Consider the following 17,770-nt stretch of genomic DNA (forward strand, 5'->3'; position numbering starts at 1 on the left):
CATGCGAAGTGGTAACAACAGAAAGATCTGGGCTTGGCTACTGTCTGCCTCCTTCCTTATCTGCACTCACTGGTTTCTCCTTTGGGGAGGGAAGGAGTAAATACAATTCTGTAACCACAAAGATCTTGTGGTTTACTCCCTGGTATTTCTGTGGGAAGAGCTTTTTGTCCCTTGACCTTCATGTTTGTCCATAAAAGTAATCTTCTTGAACTTTGTGTGCAGGAGCAATTTTTAGCCCAGCATTTCATTTCTTCCCAATAAGTGGGTTTTTTTCAGACTGCTAGTTGAAGGACATTATCATCCTACATATCTCCTTCAAGTGCTAGCAGGAATTTGAAAGCAGTTTCTGGTACTATCCTTTTCAATAGGCCATATTCCTCCTACCATATTCATCGTATGCTCATGTGAATTTTTATAAAAGGGACAGGAATTAGACAAGGAAGAAGACATGAAACTACTTTTCACTATACTGTGCAGTTATATAGTTATTTCTACTTCAGTGAAATTATGTAAGCCACAGTTAACAGTTAAGAATCATGGGATTATAATACTCTATGATGGCTTTTATTGGATTTATTTTTAATTTAACTATATCTTGTTTTTTCCAAAACATCAGTGGATTTTTTATGTCCTTAATTTTTTGTTCTCTGTTTGGTAACAGTTCCCCATTATTAGAAGTTTTGTTCCTAGTTCCCCATTATTAGAAATGGGATTGCCACTATCGTAGCATAGATAGCAGTAGATGCTTCTTCTCCTTGTACAAGTACAAGAGACACTTCTCACACTGACACTGACAGAGTTTTCATATGGCAGGAGATAAAGTTGCTCTCAATCAAAATTACCATAGAAACATAAAATGGCCTGGGTTGAAGGGGATGTTTAACATCATCTACTTCTGCTCCCCCCACCATGGTCAGGGATTCCTTTCACTAGACTGAGTTGCTAAAAGCCCCATCTGGGTGTTCATCCTTGAACACGTCCAGGGACGGGGCATCTGCACCCTGTCTGAGCAAGCTGTGCCAGTGCCTGACCACTCTCACAGAATAGATGAAGACTCTGAAACAGAACAGATGTAAGACTCTAAGAAAAACTTCTTTTTCTTAGAGTCTTACATCTATTCTGTTTCAGTTCGAAGCATTTCCCCTTGTCCTTTCACCACATGCTCTTGTAGAAAGTCTCTCTCTGTCTTTCTTGGAGACTCCCTTCAGGTACCAGAGAATCTCAATTAGGTCACCTCTAAGCCTTCTCTTTTCCAGGATGAAAAACCCAATTCTGTCAGCTTTGCCTTATAGGAGAGGTGCTCCAGCCTTCTTATCATCTTGGCCTCCTCTGGATTTGTTCCAATAGGTCCAAGTCCTTCCTATCTTGGAGACCCCAGCTCTGTGTGCAGTGCTCCAGGTGGGTCTCAGCAGAGCAGAGCAGAGCAGAGGGGCAGAATCCCCTCCCTGCCCTGCTGCCCACGGGGCTCTGGGTGCAGCCCAGGACACGTTTGTCTCTCTGGGCTGGGAGTGCCATGGCTGGGCCATGTGCAGCCTCTCACCCACAGCACCCTCAAGCCCTTCTGGGCAGGGCTGCTCTGGGGCTGCTCATGCCCTGCCTGTGCTGGTACCAGGGGTTGTCCCAGCCCAGGTGCAGCACCAGCACTTGGCCTTGCTAAACCTCATCATATTCTCATGAGTTACTTCTTGAGCTTGTCCAGGTCCCTCTGGACAAGGCATCCGATCCTTCAGAAGTGTCAGCTGCACTGCTTAGTTTGGATTCATCGCAAATTTGCTGGGAGTGCTCTCAACTCCTTAATTTATTTCATTAATGAAGACGCTACACAAGACTGGTCCCAGTATGGATCCATGAGGGACACCACTTGTCACTGATGTCCATCAGGACTCTCAGCATTGACAAGTGCCCTCTAGATGTGACCATACAAAAAATTCTTTATCCAAGGAATTATGATCTAGCTGCCTGTAAGGTTAGTGACATGTGACTGAAGGTCAGGAGAGAATGAATGGATGGTATGAACTATGTTAACACATAGGACAAAACTGTAGGGAAGAGCGTGGGGAGTGATATAGATGTCAACAGAGAGAGAACTCTGTGGGTAGGAGTCAGGTTGCAAATAAATAAATAAATGCAGCTGACAGTGCAGGGGAACATCATGGGCATGAGACTGATGGGAAAGGGAGGAAAACGCAAGTGGCAAGCACAGTTTTGAACAACCTCCAGAAGCTGGAAAAGAGTGGGAAGGTGCTTACACCTATTCCTTTTGGGTAGCAAGTTGGAAAACCTGACTGCACGTGTGTTTGCAGTTAAGCTGAACTGAAAACTTGAGATTGACACACTTGATCTCAGCTTCCTCGAATGAAGAATAAAAAGGTGAAAAATGTAAGCAATTGTATTTTGAGGATGTTGTGATTATGAAGTGCTTTAATTTTCTTGTCATTTTGTCCCTGGTCCTGAGTATCTACAGTTTACAATACTGAAAATACAAGTGGATAATGACAGTTCCCCCATTTTTGCTTTCTCTGTCTCAGTGCATATTTGTCTTTCTCTTTAATATCTTGGTAGTTCAAACTCATTTATGATATAATCCTAGTAATAAATGGTAGGAAGGAAATTGCCAGGTTCCAATCCTGTTGAACCTTTTTCTCTCAGTAGCAGGTGATTGGATTAGAAATTGCTCTTCTTGTGACAGGAGCAATTACTGAACAGATTGTGTTTTAATTCTTCACGATACATACAAAATCGTCAAAATGCAAAGATTTTGACATCTTTTGAGATGAAGCATAAGAATATGAGTCTTTTGCCTATAGAAGAAATTAATTCATCAGTTACAGGGGCTTTACAGAGCAGAATTATTAACATGTCTAATGAGCCTAATACTAATCTAATTTACCTATACCAATACGTATTGATAGAAACTGATGTACTACCACTGCTGTGCAAATATTCTGATTTTTGCTGTGGTGAATTGTTTCAGAAACACTCCATAATAATATTATGTAAGCTGGTAATTCAAAATCTCTGATAATTAATCTGACATTAATTATCAAACATGCAGTAGTGTAATAAACTAAAGAGATGTTTGCTTTAATACAATAAAGCCTTTCCAATTATCTCCTTCCTCTTACTCAAGATGTGTGGGTCTTAAGGGTACTTCAGTCATGACAGTAAGATCAAGCCCTGCAAATTCTCTTTCCCTTTTGGAAAGGCCTTCTGCTCCCTGATACCTTGTGACCCTCCATCCTCTGCACATACCTCGCTGCAGACTCAGTCAGATGCTGTTCCCATGCACTCACCTACAGAGAGCAGGCTCCTGCCTCAAGAGCCAAGTGGAAAAGCAGCTTTCAACCATTGGTAACTTGCCTGAGATTGTTACCCCTGCAAACATAAAAAGTTTTAGCTCTCCCAAAGCTAGTGCAGAGGACTTTGATGAGCAGGAGTGGTTTCATGAGGTTCTGTGCCCTGTCAGCTGCTAGCCCTGTCAGAATCAGAACCAGAGGAGTGACTCAGGACAGGTAGTCCTGGTTTAGATAAGCACTTGCCTCCATGAGCTGGTGTGTTAGAGTGGGGCTGACATGCCTACAGAGAGGAGAAGAAAGGAATAAATCCCCCACTGCCCAATCAATAAGCCCAGCACAGCTTACTCAAAGGAGGATTTCTGGGAACACATTCTGCACTCTGCTGTTATTTCATTTGCTTACTCACTGATGGACAGAGGCCTGATTCACTGTGGTCTCATCCTGCTCTTTTCTGTTGTCACTGGCAAAATTCCTCTCAACCACAAAGGACACAAGATAAGACTGGTCTCCCTGCTATCTTTTCCTTTCTCCATCTGTTTTCCCACCTGTGTTTACACAGGTTTTCCTTCATGCAGCAGCCCAGACATATGTTCCTGGAAATTTAACCCCTTTTTTGCTGTTTTTAACAGATACTATGTTAGAGCTGAAGAAATGTTGACATTGCTAGGGAAATCCAAACTTAGTGTTTAGGAAGTGCAGATATATTTTTATTAATTAGGTCTGAGGGCCCCATGGAGGTTTTGTTACCTGAAGGAGTTTCATAATTCCAGTAGATAAATCTTCAGTAACTCACACTGCCCAATTTTTTCATGTATCCATTGCAGATCCAGCTCCCCATTGTTTTTTCCCCCTGGTATTATGCCACTTGGAATCAGTAGATAAATCAGTTTTCAGACTAACTAAAACTCATACCTCTAAATTATTTTTTTTCCTATCAACTTCCAGGTGTGTTGAACACAAAGAAACTAATGTGATTTAAAAAAAATAATTATGAGCTGTATATATGAGAATTACTGTGTGTGAATATGAAATTGTATTGGCCCATCTCTTGCGTTGTAAAAGGAGACAAATACATGTTTTATTTTACTTACTCAAAGGCAGATATCACTATCTGTGCTTCATGTCATCATTCATCTAGCAAATCTATCTAGAAAACAGATTCTCATTGCCATCTTCCCAGACAATGTCCCAGAGACATATTATAGCATCTTTTCTTTTTTGGTTTATTTTTTGTAACATGTAGTTCATGGAATACTTTCAATTTTAAATGTTTTATTTTGCTTCAATTATTTAATGCAGTTTTAACATTTACCCTTCTGCACTTAAAATTCTAATAAACTCTATTTTGCATTTACTTCAGCTTGTAGAAGGCTAATTAGACAGAACTTCTTTGACCTACCTATTATTTATGGAACTTTTCCCCCTCTCGGAACAGTAACTGTCAGTATATTTTAGACCAGTGCAGTGGAAAATAATACCATGGGAAATGTTGAGTCACTTTAGATTATATTTTCCCACTTACTTTTTTCTGGTTACACTCTAGGTGCTTCCTTTTGATAGAATACTTTATAAGTTTTGCAGTATAATACTGATTATAAATAGGAAAAAATCTGTTGAAGTGCTTTACATATGGACATTATGATATGGTATGATTTATAATTTTACATTTTGCAAAAATACAGCATATGGCTATTCGTTATTCAAGGTAATGGTGGATTAAGTCTTTCAATATTCATACTACAATCCAGATAGTTAATTATAAGTAGCCCCACTGAGGTGTGATTATTCGTATTCTTAATAGCAGGGACATAATTAAATGCTTTAAGGGAGCAGGATCTCCACATCTCCATGCCAACTCGTTTGTAAAACATTTTTCAGCTGAACAGTATAGAACATTTTTCTAAAAATATTGTCTGCAAGAGGGCCTAAAAATTAAATATCTTTTTGGCACAGACTAATCTGCCATTTTGAGGCTACATAATATGCAATAGTCCTCATAATACTGCATAATTTCTTGTTGACAATAAATTGTTGTCTTGTTCTTTTGGCATCATATTTTATATTGAAAATAATAGTCAGAAGGACTTCTTGCTATTCAAACTCAATAATTTTTTTAAAAGTACAAGAGAATTTTTAGGAAGATAGAATGAAAATAACTTACTCTTTTATGCTAAAAGGTAGAAGCTGATTTGGGTTTAGGAGTTTTATTAGGTAGCAAACATAAATTTAACAGTATTCATAATCATAACACAAGTAATATGTCTTGCAATCTAAAAGCATAAATAAATTTAAATTATAATTCTACTAATTCATTAACAGCATACATTTTTAATTTAAACTTTATATAACTAGACACAAGTAAAATATGACATAGCATGCCTTGGAAATCAAATGTGGTCAACACAGATAAAGCAGAAGATTTTCCAGGCACCTTCAATTTCACACAGTAGAATTTTAACTAAATATTTGAGTTTAGATTAAATATTTAATCTAAATATTTAATTCAGAACTGACAGTCTCGGATAATTTTTTAAATAATTTAATGAAAAGAAGTACAATATTTTTATAGTCAACTTTAATTTAACTTGAATAGTTTAAATTGTAACTGTTAGTGTTTGCCAAACTCAACAAAAGCATACCACTGAATACATAAGGAACTAAGTGGGTTTTTTTCAATAGGCAGTAAGCATCCGTCACAATAAAAGTAGGAGTAAATGAATTAGATAAAATCACTTTTGGCCTTTGACACAGTGAGTATGGAAACTACATGTGTACTTAGGCATATTATCTTAGAATCTTAGCTTAATTATTAATTTTGTAAAGCATATAGAATTCCTAAAGCTGTGGGCTTTTAAAAGATAATAAATAGACTATCTTAATCACTCTTTTTAGAAAGAATGCTTTAATAAGTAAGAAGAAAAACATATGGATGCTCTGTCATAAATAGCATTGAAGACAAAATATGCACTTTTATTTCTATTTTATAAAATGATCCTAAGCTTCTGTTCTGTCTTACAGACCTTTCTTAGAAGAATTTGATAGAACATGGGAGAATAGTCAGGATGTAAGAAATGTTCATAAGTCTAGATGTGGCGCTCAGTGCCAGGGTCTGGCTGACAGGGTGGAGTTCAGTTGAAGGTCAGACTTGATGATCTTGGAGGTCTTTTCCAACCTCAGTGATTCTGTGTTTCTGTTACTGGCTTTTGTCTGCACTAGTAATAAAAACTTGGCCACAGCTATTTTCAGAACCTGCACATGGAAGAAAGCAAAGAGAGGTCAGGATGAAAAATAAGAAGTTCCTGCTCAGATAACTTGCCACATTTTATTTAGATGAGAAACTGGTTTCTCCTAGCTTAGTGGCATAAAATACACATTTGGAGCTAAGTAAAGAAAAGGTTGTTGGCAAACCCTAAAATATTTTTTTTTTATTTAATAAGTATTTGTCTATAAATTCTATCAAAGTTTGGGTCAATTAAATGTAGGCACTTTTCAAATGAGTATTTTTCCCCCAAGTAATTTTTTGCTATGTCTTTTGCTATTTTTACATTAAATTAAATAAAATACTATTAATTAAACTATGAACATGTAGAGAGCTCAGGTCTCAGTCTTCAGAGACAGAAATTTCATACTGCAAACAGGTAATAAAAATGTTAGCTAAACTAATGTATGAGATTTTTGTTTGGGGAATTTCGGGGTTTTTTGTTATTTGTTTGGTTGGATTTTTATATAGGATAACTAATAAGGGCAACAGCTATCACAAATTACAAATAGATATATTTAAAATAAGTTCAGGTAAGTAGTTTAAAAAGTGATAAAAGACTGGAGATGGGATATTACAGAAGTTGCTTTTCATTCCAATCAGCCATTTTCAGCCCCTCTTCAAAACAATAACTTCTCAGTTACATATCCAGGCTCCCTCTCTCCAACTGATGAGCCCAGATATCTGAAAGCAACTCAACAGACAATTATTGCTGTCATATTTTAAACAAAGATGTTATGCAGACTGTATCTCCCAACTCAAACTCACTTTTCTGCAATTCCATATTTAGTGTAAACATGATGGCAAAAGTGGCAGTTTTTCCATAGCTTCCTTTTGGACAGTCCAGATTACAAATCTGGCTGTAAAAGGCAGGATTTATCTCCATTTTCTGTTCTCCTTAAGCTCTCTTCCTTGCTGCAGAAATGTTCCTCTTGAGCAGTGACTATATTTTAGGATTTCTTAAATGCAGGATTGAATTTTTTAGAACACAGATTACTGAAATTCTTTTAATTGCATCAAACTACATTCTGAGTAATTGTAAGACATGGTGGTAGATATTTTAGTAACTATTAAAAAAACAAACATCATATCTCTGAGTTTACCATTGTGTACACTAGCAACAATACAGTGAAATTTTGAACACATTAAAAATGTGGAAAAATTATAGAAAAATGTATTTCTAGAGTTTTCCAGAGTTTAATAAAGAAAAAGAAAACAGAAGTGTAGATGATTCTGTTAAAGTAACATGTTATCATATGAAACAGCTTCTCCCTCTTTTCTCTATGGGGGATGCTTAAGTCAACATGGAACTGGAAACTCACTCAATTTCTGAAAGAAGGGGATGCCTAGAAGCTTACTGATTTTATTTTTTTTTTTAACTTGCTTGAAATTCATATAATCCTTTCCTGAAGGGAAAAAGAACCCAGCCACACTCATACTGTGTGTTGTAAAGCTGGGAATTGAGTGCCCCATGCTGAATGTCCCTTGCTGTGACTGGCGCAGCAAGAAAGTGCCCATTAGCTAGTTTCTGCTCAGTGGACAACTTCAGCTGCTTGAAAGAAGTAAAGAACTATCAATCTTTGTAGCATGCCAAGGAGATGCTGTTATGAAGAGCTGTTGGAAAATAAGGATAGCCATGGTGGTTCTGGGAAGCTTAATCTGAAGTCTTATGAGATGGGTGGATGGAAAGAGCACTTAGACATTTGTCTGTGGTAGTTCAGTAACTCACTGCTCTGTATAAAATAAACTATATTCTAATCCACTGTCCTGTTCTTAAAAAATATTCCTAAGTCTGTTAGACTGACTGACCCAGGCTTTTGAATTGCTTTGACTTTCCATCTTTCTTCTGCTGCTGCAAGTAGTCAGCCTGAAGATCTGACAGCACGCAGAGCAACCTATATGCCCACGACAAGAACAAGTTTGCTGTTGAGGAACTGAAGCAGTAGTCAGCTGTCCTCAGTTGAAAGGATCTCTCACTAGATCCTATAATGTTTAATCTAACATTATGGGAAATCACACAGCTTTGGAAGGGGACAGAAATGTATAAAAACTGTTAAGTTGGTTTTAGTTGTTTTTAATATAGGCACTATATAGCTGAAATACTGTTGAATTCATTCATTCATTACTACACAAATTTAATTTCTGCACCTAGTAAAGTGAACTTTGTCCTTGCAAGACAAAGATGCACATACGATAGTTCATTGTAAGAAATTTCTTTCATACAATGTGACATCCTAAGCTAAGAAATATGGTCCATGCAGACACGACTGGTTTGGTGTCCTTCAGTAAACTTGCTAACTACTGGACTCATAGCTTTCCTTTATCAACACAATTGGTGGGCACGTTTTTTCTGTAGATTTTCTGTAGTCAAATGTTAATGTGACATATGAGGTAGAGTAATTACATCTGGAATATAAATGATATGTAAAATGAACAGATGATGAATGGACAAGTATACACTCTCACAGAAACTGTACTGCTTCTCAGAGTAAAAAAAGGAATTTTCTTATCTAAAAATTTTCTGTATAAAATGGAAACCAGAAGTTATTGCTAGGATGGCCAGTAGATACATACCCATCCAGCAAAGACTAAAGAAGAGATGAATATCATACATGCTACTAGTCATTAATCTCCCCCACATTCATATACACGGATGTGGGAGAGATTGATACGTAATACATTACGTATACGTCCCCACATCCTTATTTTCTCAAAAAGGTGTTTAGGCACCATGTAGCAACAGAGGAGGGCTAAAAATTATCTCCTATAGTGGCATATCAGTACAGTCCATAAGAGCAATGAACCTGGTCTCAGGATCAAAACTTGATCCTTACAAAAGATCTATTAATCCTATTCTTTAAAATTCATACTGTGGGCTATGTCACTCACCTTACCTCATTCAGATTTTCCTGAAATCAGCCTTCCTTATTGCTGTCTTTCAGAGATGCAGAATTTCCCATGCAGAGTGTTCTGTCAAATTAATGCAATAGTAAAACACAACCTATGCATTCCCTATTTTATGAGAAACTGATACAGGCAAGCTCCTTTAGAAATTCATAGGGTTACAAAAATTGAACCTGATCCAGCTTTTGCTGAAATCCTGCCATAGAATCATAGAACCACTTAGATTGAAAAGACCTTTGGATCATTGAGTACCACCGTTAACCCAGCACTAACAACTCCATCATACAGCCACATCCCACACAGGTGTGCAACTGATATGTTAGTGATCAATTTTGATTATTACAACTTTCCGAACAAGGTTAGCTTTAAACTTCTATCATTGCACATTTCAGTTAGAGACTTCGCAGCAGAAAGTACACTGTATTTGAGCCCATTTCCATATTCCTTTGAGGGCTGTCTTTTAACATGGGAAAGACCTGATCCTTGCAGACCACGAATTATGATTTTCACAAGTGAATTAATTAAATCTGCATTAAACATGAACTGTAAGAACAAATGAATGTTTTTAGCATCATTCTGTGTTTTCAAACAGTCATTTTTCATTAGTTCAGTGATTGACAATTGTTTCACAATGTTCTAGGTAACAGTTGTCCACAGAGATTAAATAATTAAAGTAAAATTTGCATTTAGAATTAAATTACAGGTTCATTGTAGCCTAATACATAATTTTTAACTGGAACTTAAGACATTCTTTTGTTTGGAAAGGAAAGATAGTAATATTTCACACACTGAAAGTGTCAGCATGAAGGCAATGCACCATGCCAAATGCACATAGTAATATTAGTGAGTAATATGCTGCTGACACTTTATTTTTATGCTAATAGAGCACCTTGTTTATCCAAGTTATTTAAAAACAGTCTATGCCTTTTGTGTTCTCTATACACTCCTATGCTATTATTGTATCTCCTAGTCTTTTTAAATCAATTGAACATCAAGGAGAGTGTAATTGTTAAGGGCACCTGGTGTACCTGATGCCACAAAGGCTCATTTTAAATATGTCATGGCTGTTTTAATTTCTTTATTATTTTCATGAAAAACAAACACTTTGGTTTATTTAAACGAACACAAGTGTTTAATGGGAACTCATTTCAGTATTCTGTGTTCCTCCTCTCTGGTCCTGGTAAGAAAGATTTCACATATTATTTCTTATTATGCTTGAAGGTCTGTCCAAACAAATAGATGACAGATTAAGACATGCAATTAGCAAACACTTTAGTTTTATGAACAGACTACAAATGATGCTATTGATACATATTACAAGGCAATATAGATAATGTATCAGTGACTATAATACAGTTCTAATCAGACAAGAAATACTACAGAAAACGCAGTATGTGGGTATTCATTCACAGTATTTTTTCTGTAAGGAAACTGTAGTTCAGACCATTCAACTGGAGTTGAGAACACAAAGCTGTCTTTGCTTTCTGAGCAGGCAGGCTCCACAGCAGCACTCCCTGACCATTTTCTGGGCACTGGGACATTTGTCATATCTTTTCTGACATGTTGTTTATTATATTATCTAACTAGTAAGATTACAGATATTAAAAGCCTTCCAGACTTATAGTCTTCAACCAGAAGTTGTGGGCTGACTGAGTCTGCACATCGGAGTTTTCATTGATTTTTTTCCCTTCGCCTTGACAAAAAATAATAGAAGATGAAAGAAGCAGAAGAGAAAAAGAAATTATTTGTTCAGTAATATCCATGAATTCTATGGTCCCATTGTCCTGTCATGAAGCCTAACATTGTCTCTTATGGTTTCTTCCCAATCTTCTTGTTTAAGTAATCTAAATACAGTAGTCAAGACTATTAATGATGAAAACTGTACTTTCTCTAATTTTTTCTGCACTCTATCAGGATGATAGGGATTTAGGAGATGCTGGGTTTTTGGGGAGCATTTGATACTTTTTATACTCAAGTATTTGTTGAGAGTAGCAGAAGACACCTATTTATGTATCTTTATTGTTTGCAGCAATTTTAATTGAAGAGAGCTGAAAATCACTAGGTAATCATTAGTCACACAGACTTTTCAGATAATTTTCTCTAAATTCAACCATGCATTGTAACACTTTATCATTTGTGAGATCTAAAGAATATCTTAGAAAATAGAACAGGTATTGTCTGCATTTGACTGCTCCCTTTGGGCAAAATGTCCTTCTCTAAACTAACTAAAATGCAGTGGGTTCAATCTAAGGAGAAGAGGTCAGGCTAAGCTAGGAGTGAGAAAAGGAAAGGACTGACTTCTGTTATACCTGGCTGGTTCTTTACAGTAAACTGTCATTATTTCATGGGCATCAAGTTTTGTGAGGGACTTTAGGTCAAGGCTCTTACCAGCATTCTCTATAAATTCTGTATTTTACTCTCCCAATAGTCTCTATAAATTCTCCCCAAAGCTGTTGGGGTTTAAGTACATTCTGTACTAGTACTGGTCCAATGTTAATTTACTTTGATTTATCCACTGTAATTTAAGCATCTTATCCCCTAAGCCTTCAGGGTTGGATAGCATGTGGAAATTCCTCAAGAAGTATGTGACAAAAAAAATCAAGGTTCTTCATATTCTAGATTAATAAAAATTACGTTTCTTAAAGACATACAGCAAAAAGACCCCAAACCAAGAACTAGCTTGGTACTTTATAGAACTGAAGTCCCCAGAATTATTTATTAGTTTTCCATTTGAAAATGATAGTTTGATTGAAATTGAGCATGTAATGGACAAAAAAGCAAGGTAGGAGACAGTTTCCTACTTTTCTATTTAAATATGAAGTATGAACTCTCAGCCCTTGACTCCTGGAACTGAGTAGGGAAACTGTCTCTCACTGTGCTTGAGCTCAAGAATTCTCAGTATTTCTAAGTGTGTTCTTAGTCTTAAGTTTGAAAATAGGATGAACTCAAACACTACTTTTTGCAAATGAGTTTTTAATTTTCTGTATTTTAGTAAATAAATATTTTACCCCATGTGTTTTGCTGATACAAGCCTCAGACACCAACATTGGCCTCTATGCAGTCACCCTGATACTGTGGGTTGAAGAATTAGAAGTCAGAAGTTTGGGGCTGTTCTTAGCTTCAGTTTCCAGTATTCCAGAACAATGAATTCCTGTTGGGGGCACTTGCAGAGAAAGGCTACTAGACTAATCATATGAATTCCACTTTTTAATCTAATGAGACAAAAGTTCAAAAGTTGTAAGTTTTCTCTCCCCAAAATACCTAAGACATAAACATCAAGAAAACAGAAGGTATGTTCATGCTTCAAGTTATTTTTTTTCTCAGAACAATTCTTATATTCAAATATCATTACATCCTAATATCATGTATTGCATTAGTTCAGTAAATCTGGTGAATGATTAAAGGGATTGGTCGTCCCTTTAATATAGCAGCTGTATATTTAAAAAAAAACAACAGAATCACTTGGGTTAGTTCAGCACTTGGGTTAGTGAAAGTCATCAAGCTGTGTTTGACAGCTGATGTATCATTTCTTAGAACTTGAAGCACTATTTTAAAAAGGCTTCATAAAATCAGAGTTAATACCAAGAAAACCTATAGGCAAGGCTCTTAAAGGACAGGAATTACTTTTTCAGAGTTGCAAAAATAGAATCAAATACCTTCAGAAATGTCCCTGCAACCTTACGTAAGCAGAAATAGAAAAATTGCTGCTGAGTACTAAATTATAACTTGTTAGCACAGAGTCAATTTCTACCTTTAAAGTTTCACATGGTTCAGTAACTTCTTTGTTTTCAGTGTGTGCTCAATTTTTCTCTCCCCAGAGATCTGCTTATTAACCAAGGGCCGTCGAACTGCCAGCGTACGAGCAGACACGTACTGTCGCCTGTACTCCCTCTCCGTGGACAACTTCAACGAGGTCCTGGAAGAGTACCCCATGATGAGAAGGGCCTTCGAAACCGTGGCAATTGACAGACTTGACAGGATAGGTATTTATTTCGATTTTCTGCATATGATTAATTCTTAAAATCCTTCTTAAAATCCATTTTCTTTCCCTTGAGCTGCATGATAAAATAGCCCTCTTTAAAAGTTTTTTTCTGTCATGCTGCAGTAAATGTTTTCTTGATCTATAAATAACACGTGTGCAGACAAGAATTTTGCAGTCTCACTTTTAAATAATAAAACCCACTGAGTTTTAGAAAGGTCTTGTACTCCTCTGAGGATTATTTTTCATACTTAAATTATCATTAGTATTATTTATTAATCTGGTAGATTTCTTTTGCTGCCTTCAGCACTTGATAGGATTTATGCTGTGTCACAAGCAGTAGATGACATTTTCCTAAATAAATTGCTTACGGATGACATCTATAATGCTGGGAAGAGCTGAAGCCTCTCAGCACTCACAAACCCATTGTTTGTTGAAGTGAATTAATCCTCTGCAGCAGAGCTCTCATTTTCCTCACAACATGGGCACTGCTAGCCTTGATGGCTGCACACAGGCACTGCTCAGATCTGCCTGCAATCAGAAAAGCTGTCCAATAATATGCAAGTAAAAGGCAGAAGGGTATGCAAGTGAAAGGCAGAAGGGTATGCCAGATTATCATATCAGGAGGTGTAAACTTGCTGTTCCAGTATTTGGGACCCCAAACAGGACATACTAGGCAAAGCATAAAGTCTTCAGTTAAGAGAATTGCATTCTGATCATCATTACTGCATTACTGGCACTCATTTTAAAATACAGCTGTAAAAAAAAAAGTCACTTGTCCTGTTTGGTGGTGTTTCTGCAACTTCACAAGAAAATTTCAGTCTGAGGACTTCTCCAGATCAACTCAATGCATTAAACTTCTACAGTGTGTCTTGCAAGACAATTTGTCTTGCAGTCCAGCTCTAAGTAATATGTTCTTGAAAAATATTCGCACTAAAGCTCCAGTCTGTTCTTGGAGTAGCAATCCCATTTGAAGTACAGTGTTTTATCGGAAAAAAAAAAAAAAAAGAGCAGTTGAGTGCCATTGTGTTCCCAAGCATCTGATGACTCAGACAGAATAGCGTCTGCATCTTACAGACACTGTGAGCCATCATGCAGACATCAGGTCACAGTGTACAGAAGTCTTCACTGTGCAAGCAGGTGTCATATTATCCACGAGTTCATATTAGTTCACAAACACTTAAAAACACTGGTTATTACCGATATCTAGTAACTAGTTACCGGAAATGTGCTAGATGGCAGATGTGCTCTTAACATATGTAACTGTTTAGTGGAAATTCAGACAGTCTTGCAACGAGAAAGATGATGTAGGTGCAGAGCACGATGACTTTTTCTGACAGATGTTCAGGAAATGACGGTTCTTACATGTAATTGCAGTAATAGCAGTGAGCTGCAGGTGAGGGGGCAGAGCAAGGGCCGCGGCGCGGACAGGGCCGGGGCGGGCTGCATGCGGAGCACAGCCGCGGGAAGCTGCGGCAGTGCCGGCGGGGCACAGCCCCCTCCTGCCCTGGGCTGGCCGGCCGAGCCATGCCCGCTCAGCCACCCGCTGCCTGCTGAGGCTTTTACAACACACAGTCCTCAGCGATGGGTGCTGGAACACAAAGCCAGAGCGGGGCCCTGCCTCCGCACCTCGGGCTCACTAACTCTTCTGCCTCTCTGTGAAGGGAAGAAGAACTCGATCCTGCTGCAGAAGTTCCAGAAAGACCTCAACACCGGCGTCTTCAACAACCAGGAGAATGAGATCTTGAAGCAGATCGTGAAGCACGACAGGGAGATGGTGCAGACCATCGCCCCGGTGAGCCTGCAGCAGATGCCAGCCCTCAACTCCAGCACCTCGGCCTCGTCGTCGCGCGGCAGGACGCAGTCCCCTCCCGTGTACACCAGCAGCAGCCTCTCGCACACCAACCTGCACTCGCCCTCGCCCAGCACGCAGCCGCCACAGCAGGCTGTCATCCTGTCGCCCTGCTCCTACACCACGGCCGTCTGCAGCCCGCCGGTACAGAGCCCGCTGGCCGGCCGAACTTTCCAGTACGCCTCGCCGACCGCCTCGCAGCTCTCCCTCATGCAGCAGCAGCAGCAGCAACAGCAGCAGCAGCAGCAGCCGCAGGCGGCGCAGCAGCCGCCGGGAGCCGCGCAGAAGAACGAGGTGCACAAGAGCACCCAGGCCCTCCACAACACCAACCTGACGCGGGAGGTGCGGCCGCTGTCCGCCTCGCAGCCCTCCTTGCCCCACGAGATCTCCACCCTGATCGCCAGGCCCCACCCCACCGTGGGGGAGTCCCTCGCCTCCCTCCCGCAGCCCGCGCCGGGCCCCGGCGTGCCCCCGGCCGGCCGGGCCACCGTGCCGCAGCGGGTCTCGCTGTTCCGGCAGATGTCCTCGGGAGCCATCCCCCCGAACCGCGGGGCCGCGCCGCCCGCCGCCCCGCTGCAAAGGGATTCTTCCACAGTCTTAAGCACAGAGCCCGAGGGAGACAAACCGCGGTTCGCCTCAAACTTATGATCCCTGGTGACTGTGAGCAACAGACTTGCAACAAACCGAGCACCATCCCCCGAACTGTTTTAGCCTGTTTCCTAATGTGCCCCAGCAGTCTACTATCAGAAAAATAATTTAGACAGCTTTGCCCTATGTAACGAATGTAAAAGTTTTATATATATATATATCTAAATATATATATATATAAAGGCAATTAAAAAAACTTGTTTGAGTTCACGTCTTCCTTTTTGCAACCATTGCAGAAGATTAAAATTAGCGCTAATATTACTTATTTTTAATGTGTTGACTTTAAAATCAGCCTAACAGATTTCTCTGTTTATGAGATTGGCTGTTTTCATGGGGAAATTGTCAACACAACAACAAACTTCAAACAGGTATATTTAAAAAAAGAAAAAAAAAAAAGGAAAGAAAACCATCAATTTAACTAACACATAGCACTGACTGAGTGATATTCTGAAACCTTTGTTACTTCATTTATTGTGTATACGTTGTTAATTTCTTGTGAAGAATTCAGTTGTTATTTCACATTGCATTTCATATGTTAGCACCATCCATTGGAATTTAGATTGGAAGAGAATTATATTGCAAACACCCACAGTGTAAAGGGAGGCACTAGCACTCCTCTGGATAAGTTGTAACCTCATGGCATGTCAACCCTTCTGTTGTCTAAGGGAATTGGGTGGACTTTGATCTTCACACTGCTAAAGACTTTTCAAAGACTAAATATATTTCCATTGTAAATAACTTTTTAGACCCAAGCAAAAATAGATGCTGTGTGGTGTACCATTGCAAGGTCTTTGTTTAGGAATTTAGGTTCCGCTTTTCACTTCAAAATTTACAGTTTTAAAATTTGTTAAAGCTAAGTGCAACACAACTGTTAAATTGTAATGCAATGGCTTAAAACCTACAGTGTTACTTTTACATGCAATGTTTTATGCAAAATTGTACGCTTGATCCTGCAAATCGCTTGTACTTCACCAATGCCATCACTTTTCTTCTTCTTGCCCTCAATAGCATCTGAGAATATTCCATGCATGCTTTGGAAAAAAAAGACAATAAAAATAGGTTTGGTCAGTAGGAAAAGGCTTTACGGTATCTTAGAAAATAATAACCATTCATTAATTGTGTCTACCTTAAAATTCCTATAATGCTGACTTTGAATCTCTGGTTTAAGTCTAGAAGTGAGGTTTTTCATTTAAAGGATTATTTGTAAACCACAGCTTGATTTAGACTTTCAGGTGCTTTCTGTGTCTTCACTGTAGTTTTGTAGTTGACTGTGGTGTTAATTTACAAAAATAAATATAATATAGCATCAAGTCTGTCTGGAAATGCACGATTTGCTCTGTGTATATTGTAATTAAATGGTTAGTATATCCTAAGGCATGTAGTGTCAAACATAGCCCATAGGTATGAGGTTTATTATTTTTTATGTCTTCAAAACAGAAAGGGAATGGTGACAGAAAGCAGGGTTAAAGCATACTGTTTTGTGAACATTTTGTTTTGTTTGCTCAAACCTTCACATTATCTTATCCACAAAAAAAAAAGAAAAAAAAATTCGTAATCGTTTGTGCCTGATTTGTCACATTAAATAGAGATTGAAACTAAATGTGTCATAATTTAACTCACTGAAAAATCAGCATTATGGATATGATGCAAGCATATATTCTGTTCCTTAAAACCCAGCTGACTCTGTTAAGGAAATGGATGCAAAGGAGTTCTCCTCTTCCCATCAATGCTGAGTTTAACAATGCATGGAAAAATTAAATAACATCACAAACTACGTAATGCAGTGAATCCAGATGTACTTGAGAGCCAAGTAAATTCTCTAAAGCTAACAG

The 17,770-nt window shown here is 38.5% G+C and overlaps 1 protein-coding gene across 1 annotated transcript in view; it reads left to right on the plus strand.

Annotated features, from left to right (window-relative positions):
* HCN1 (hyperpolarization activated cyclic nucleotide gated potassium channel 1) overlaps positions 1-15,938 on the plus strand; it is a 189,504-nt gene extending 173,566 nt beyond the window's left edge. Inside the window, exons 7-8 of the mRNA XM_059492479.1 lie at positions 13,278-13,442; positions 15,103-15,938. Coding sequence (XP_059348462.1) covers positions 13,278-13,442; positions 15,103-15,938 — 1,001 coding nt within the window. The remainder of the gene's footprint in view (positions 1-13,277; positions 13,443-15,102) is intronic.
* Positions 15,939-17,770: the final 1,832 nt, after the last annotated feature.

This window comes from Ammospiza nelsoni, chromosome Z, assembly GCF_027579445.1.
Source record: "Ammospiza nelsoni isolate bAmmNel1 chromosome Z, bAmmNel1.pri, whole genome shotgun sequence".
In the NCBI taxonomy this organism is placed as follows: domain Eukaryota; kingdom Metazoa; phylum Chordata; class Aves; order Passeriformes; family Passerellidae; genus Ammospiza; species Ammospiza nelsoni.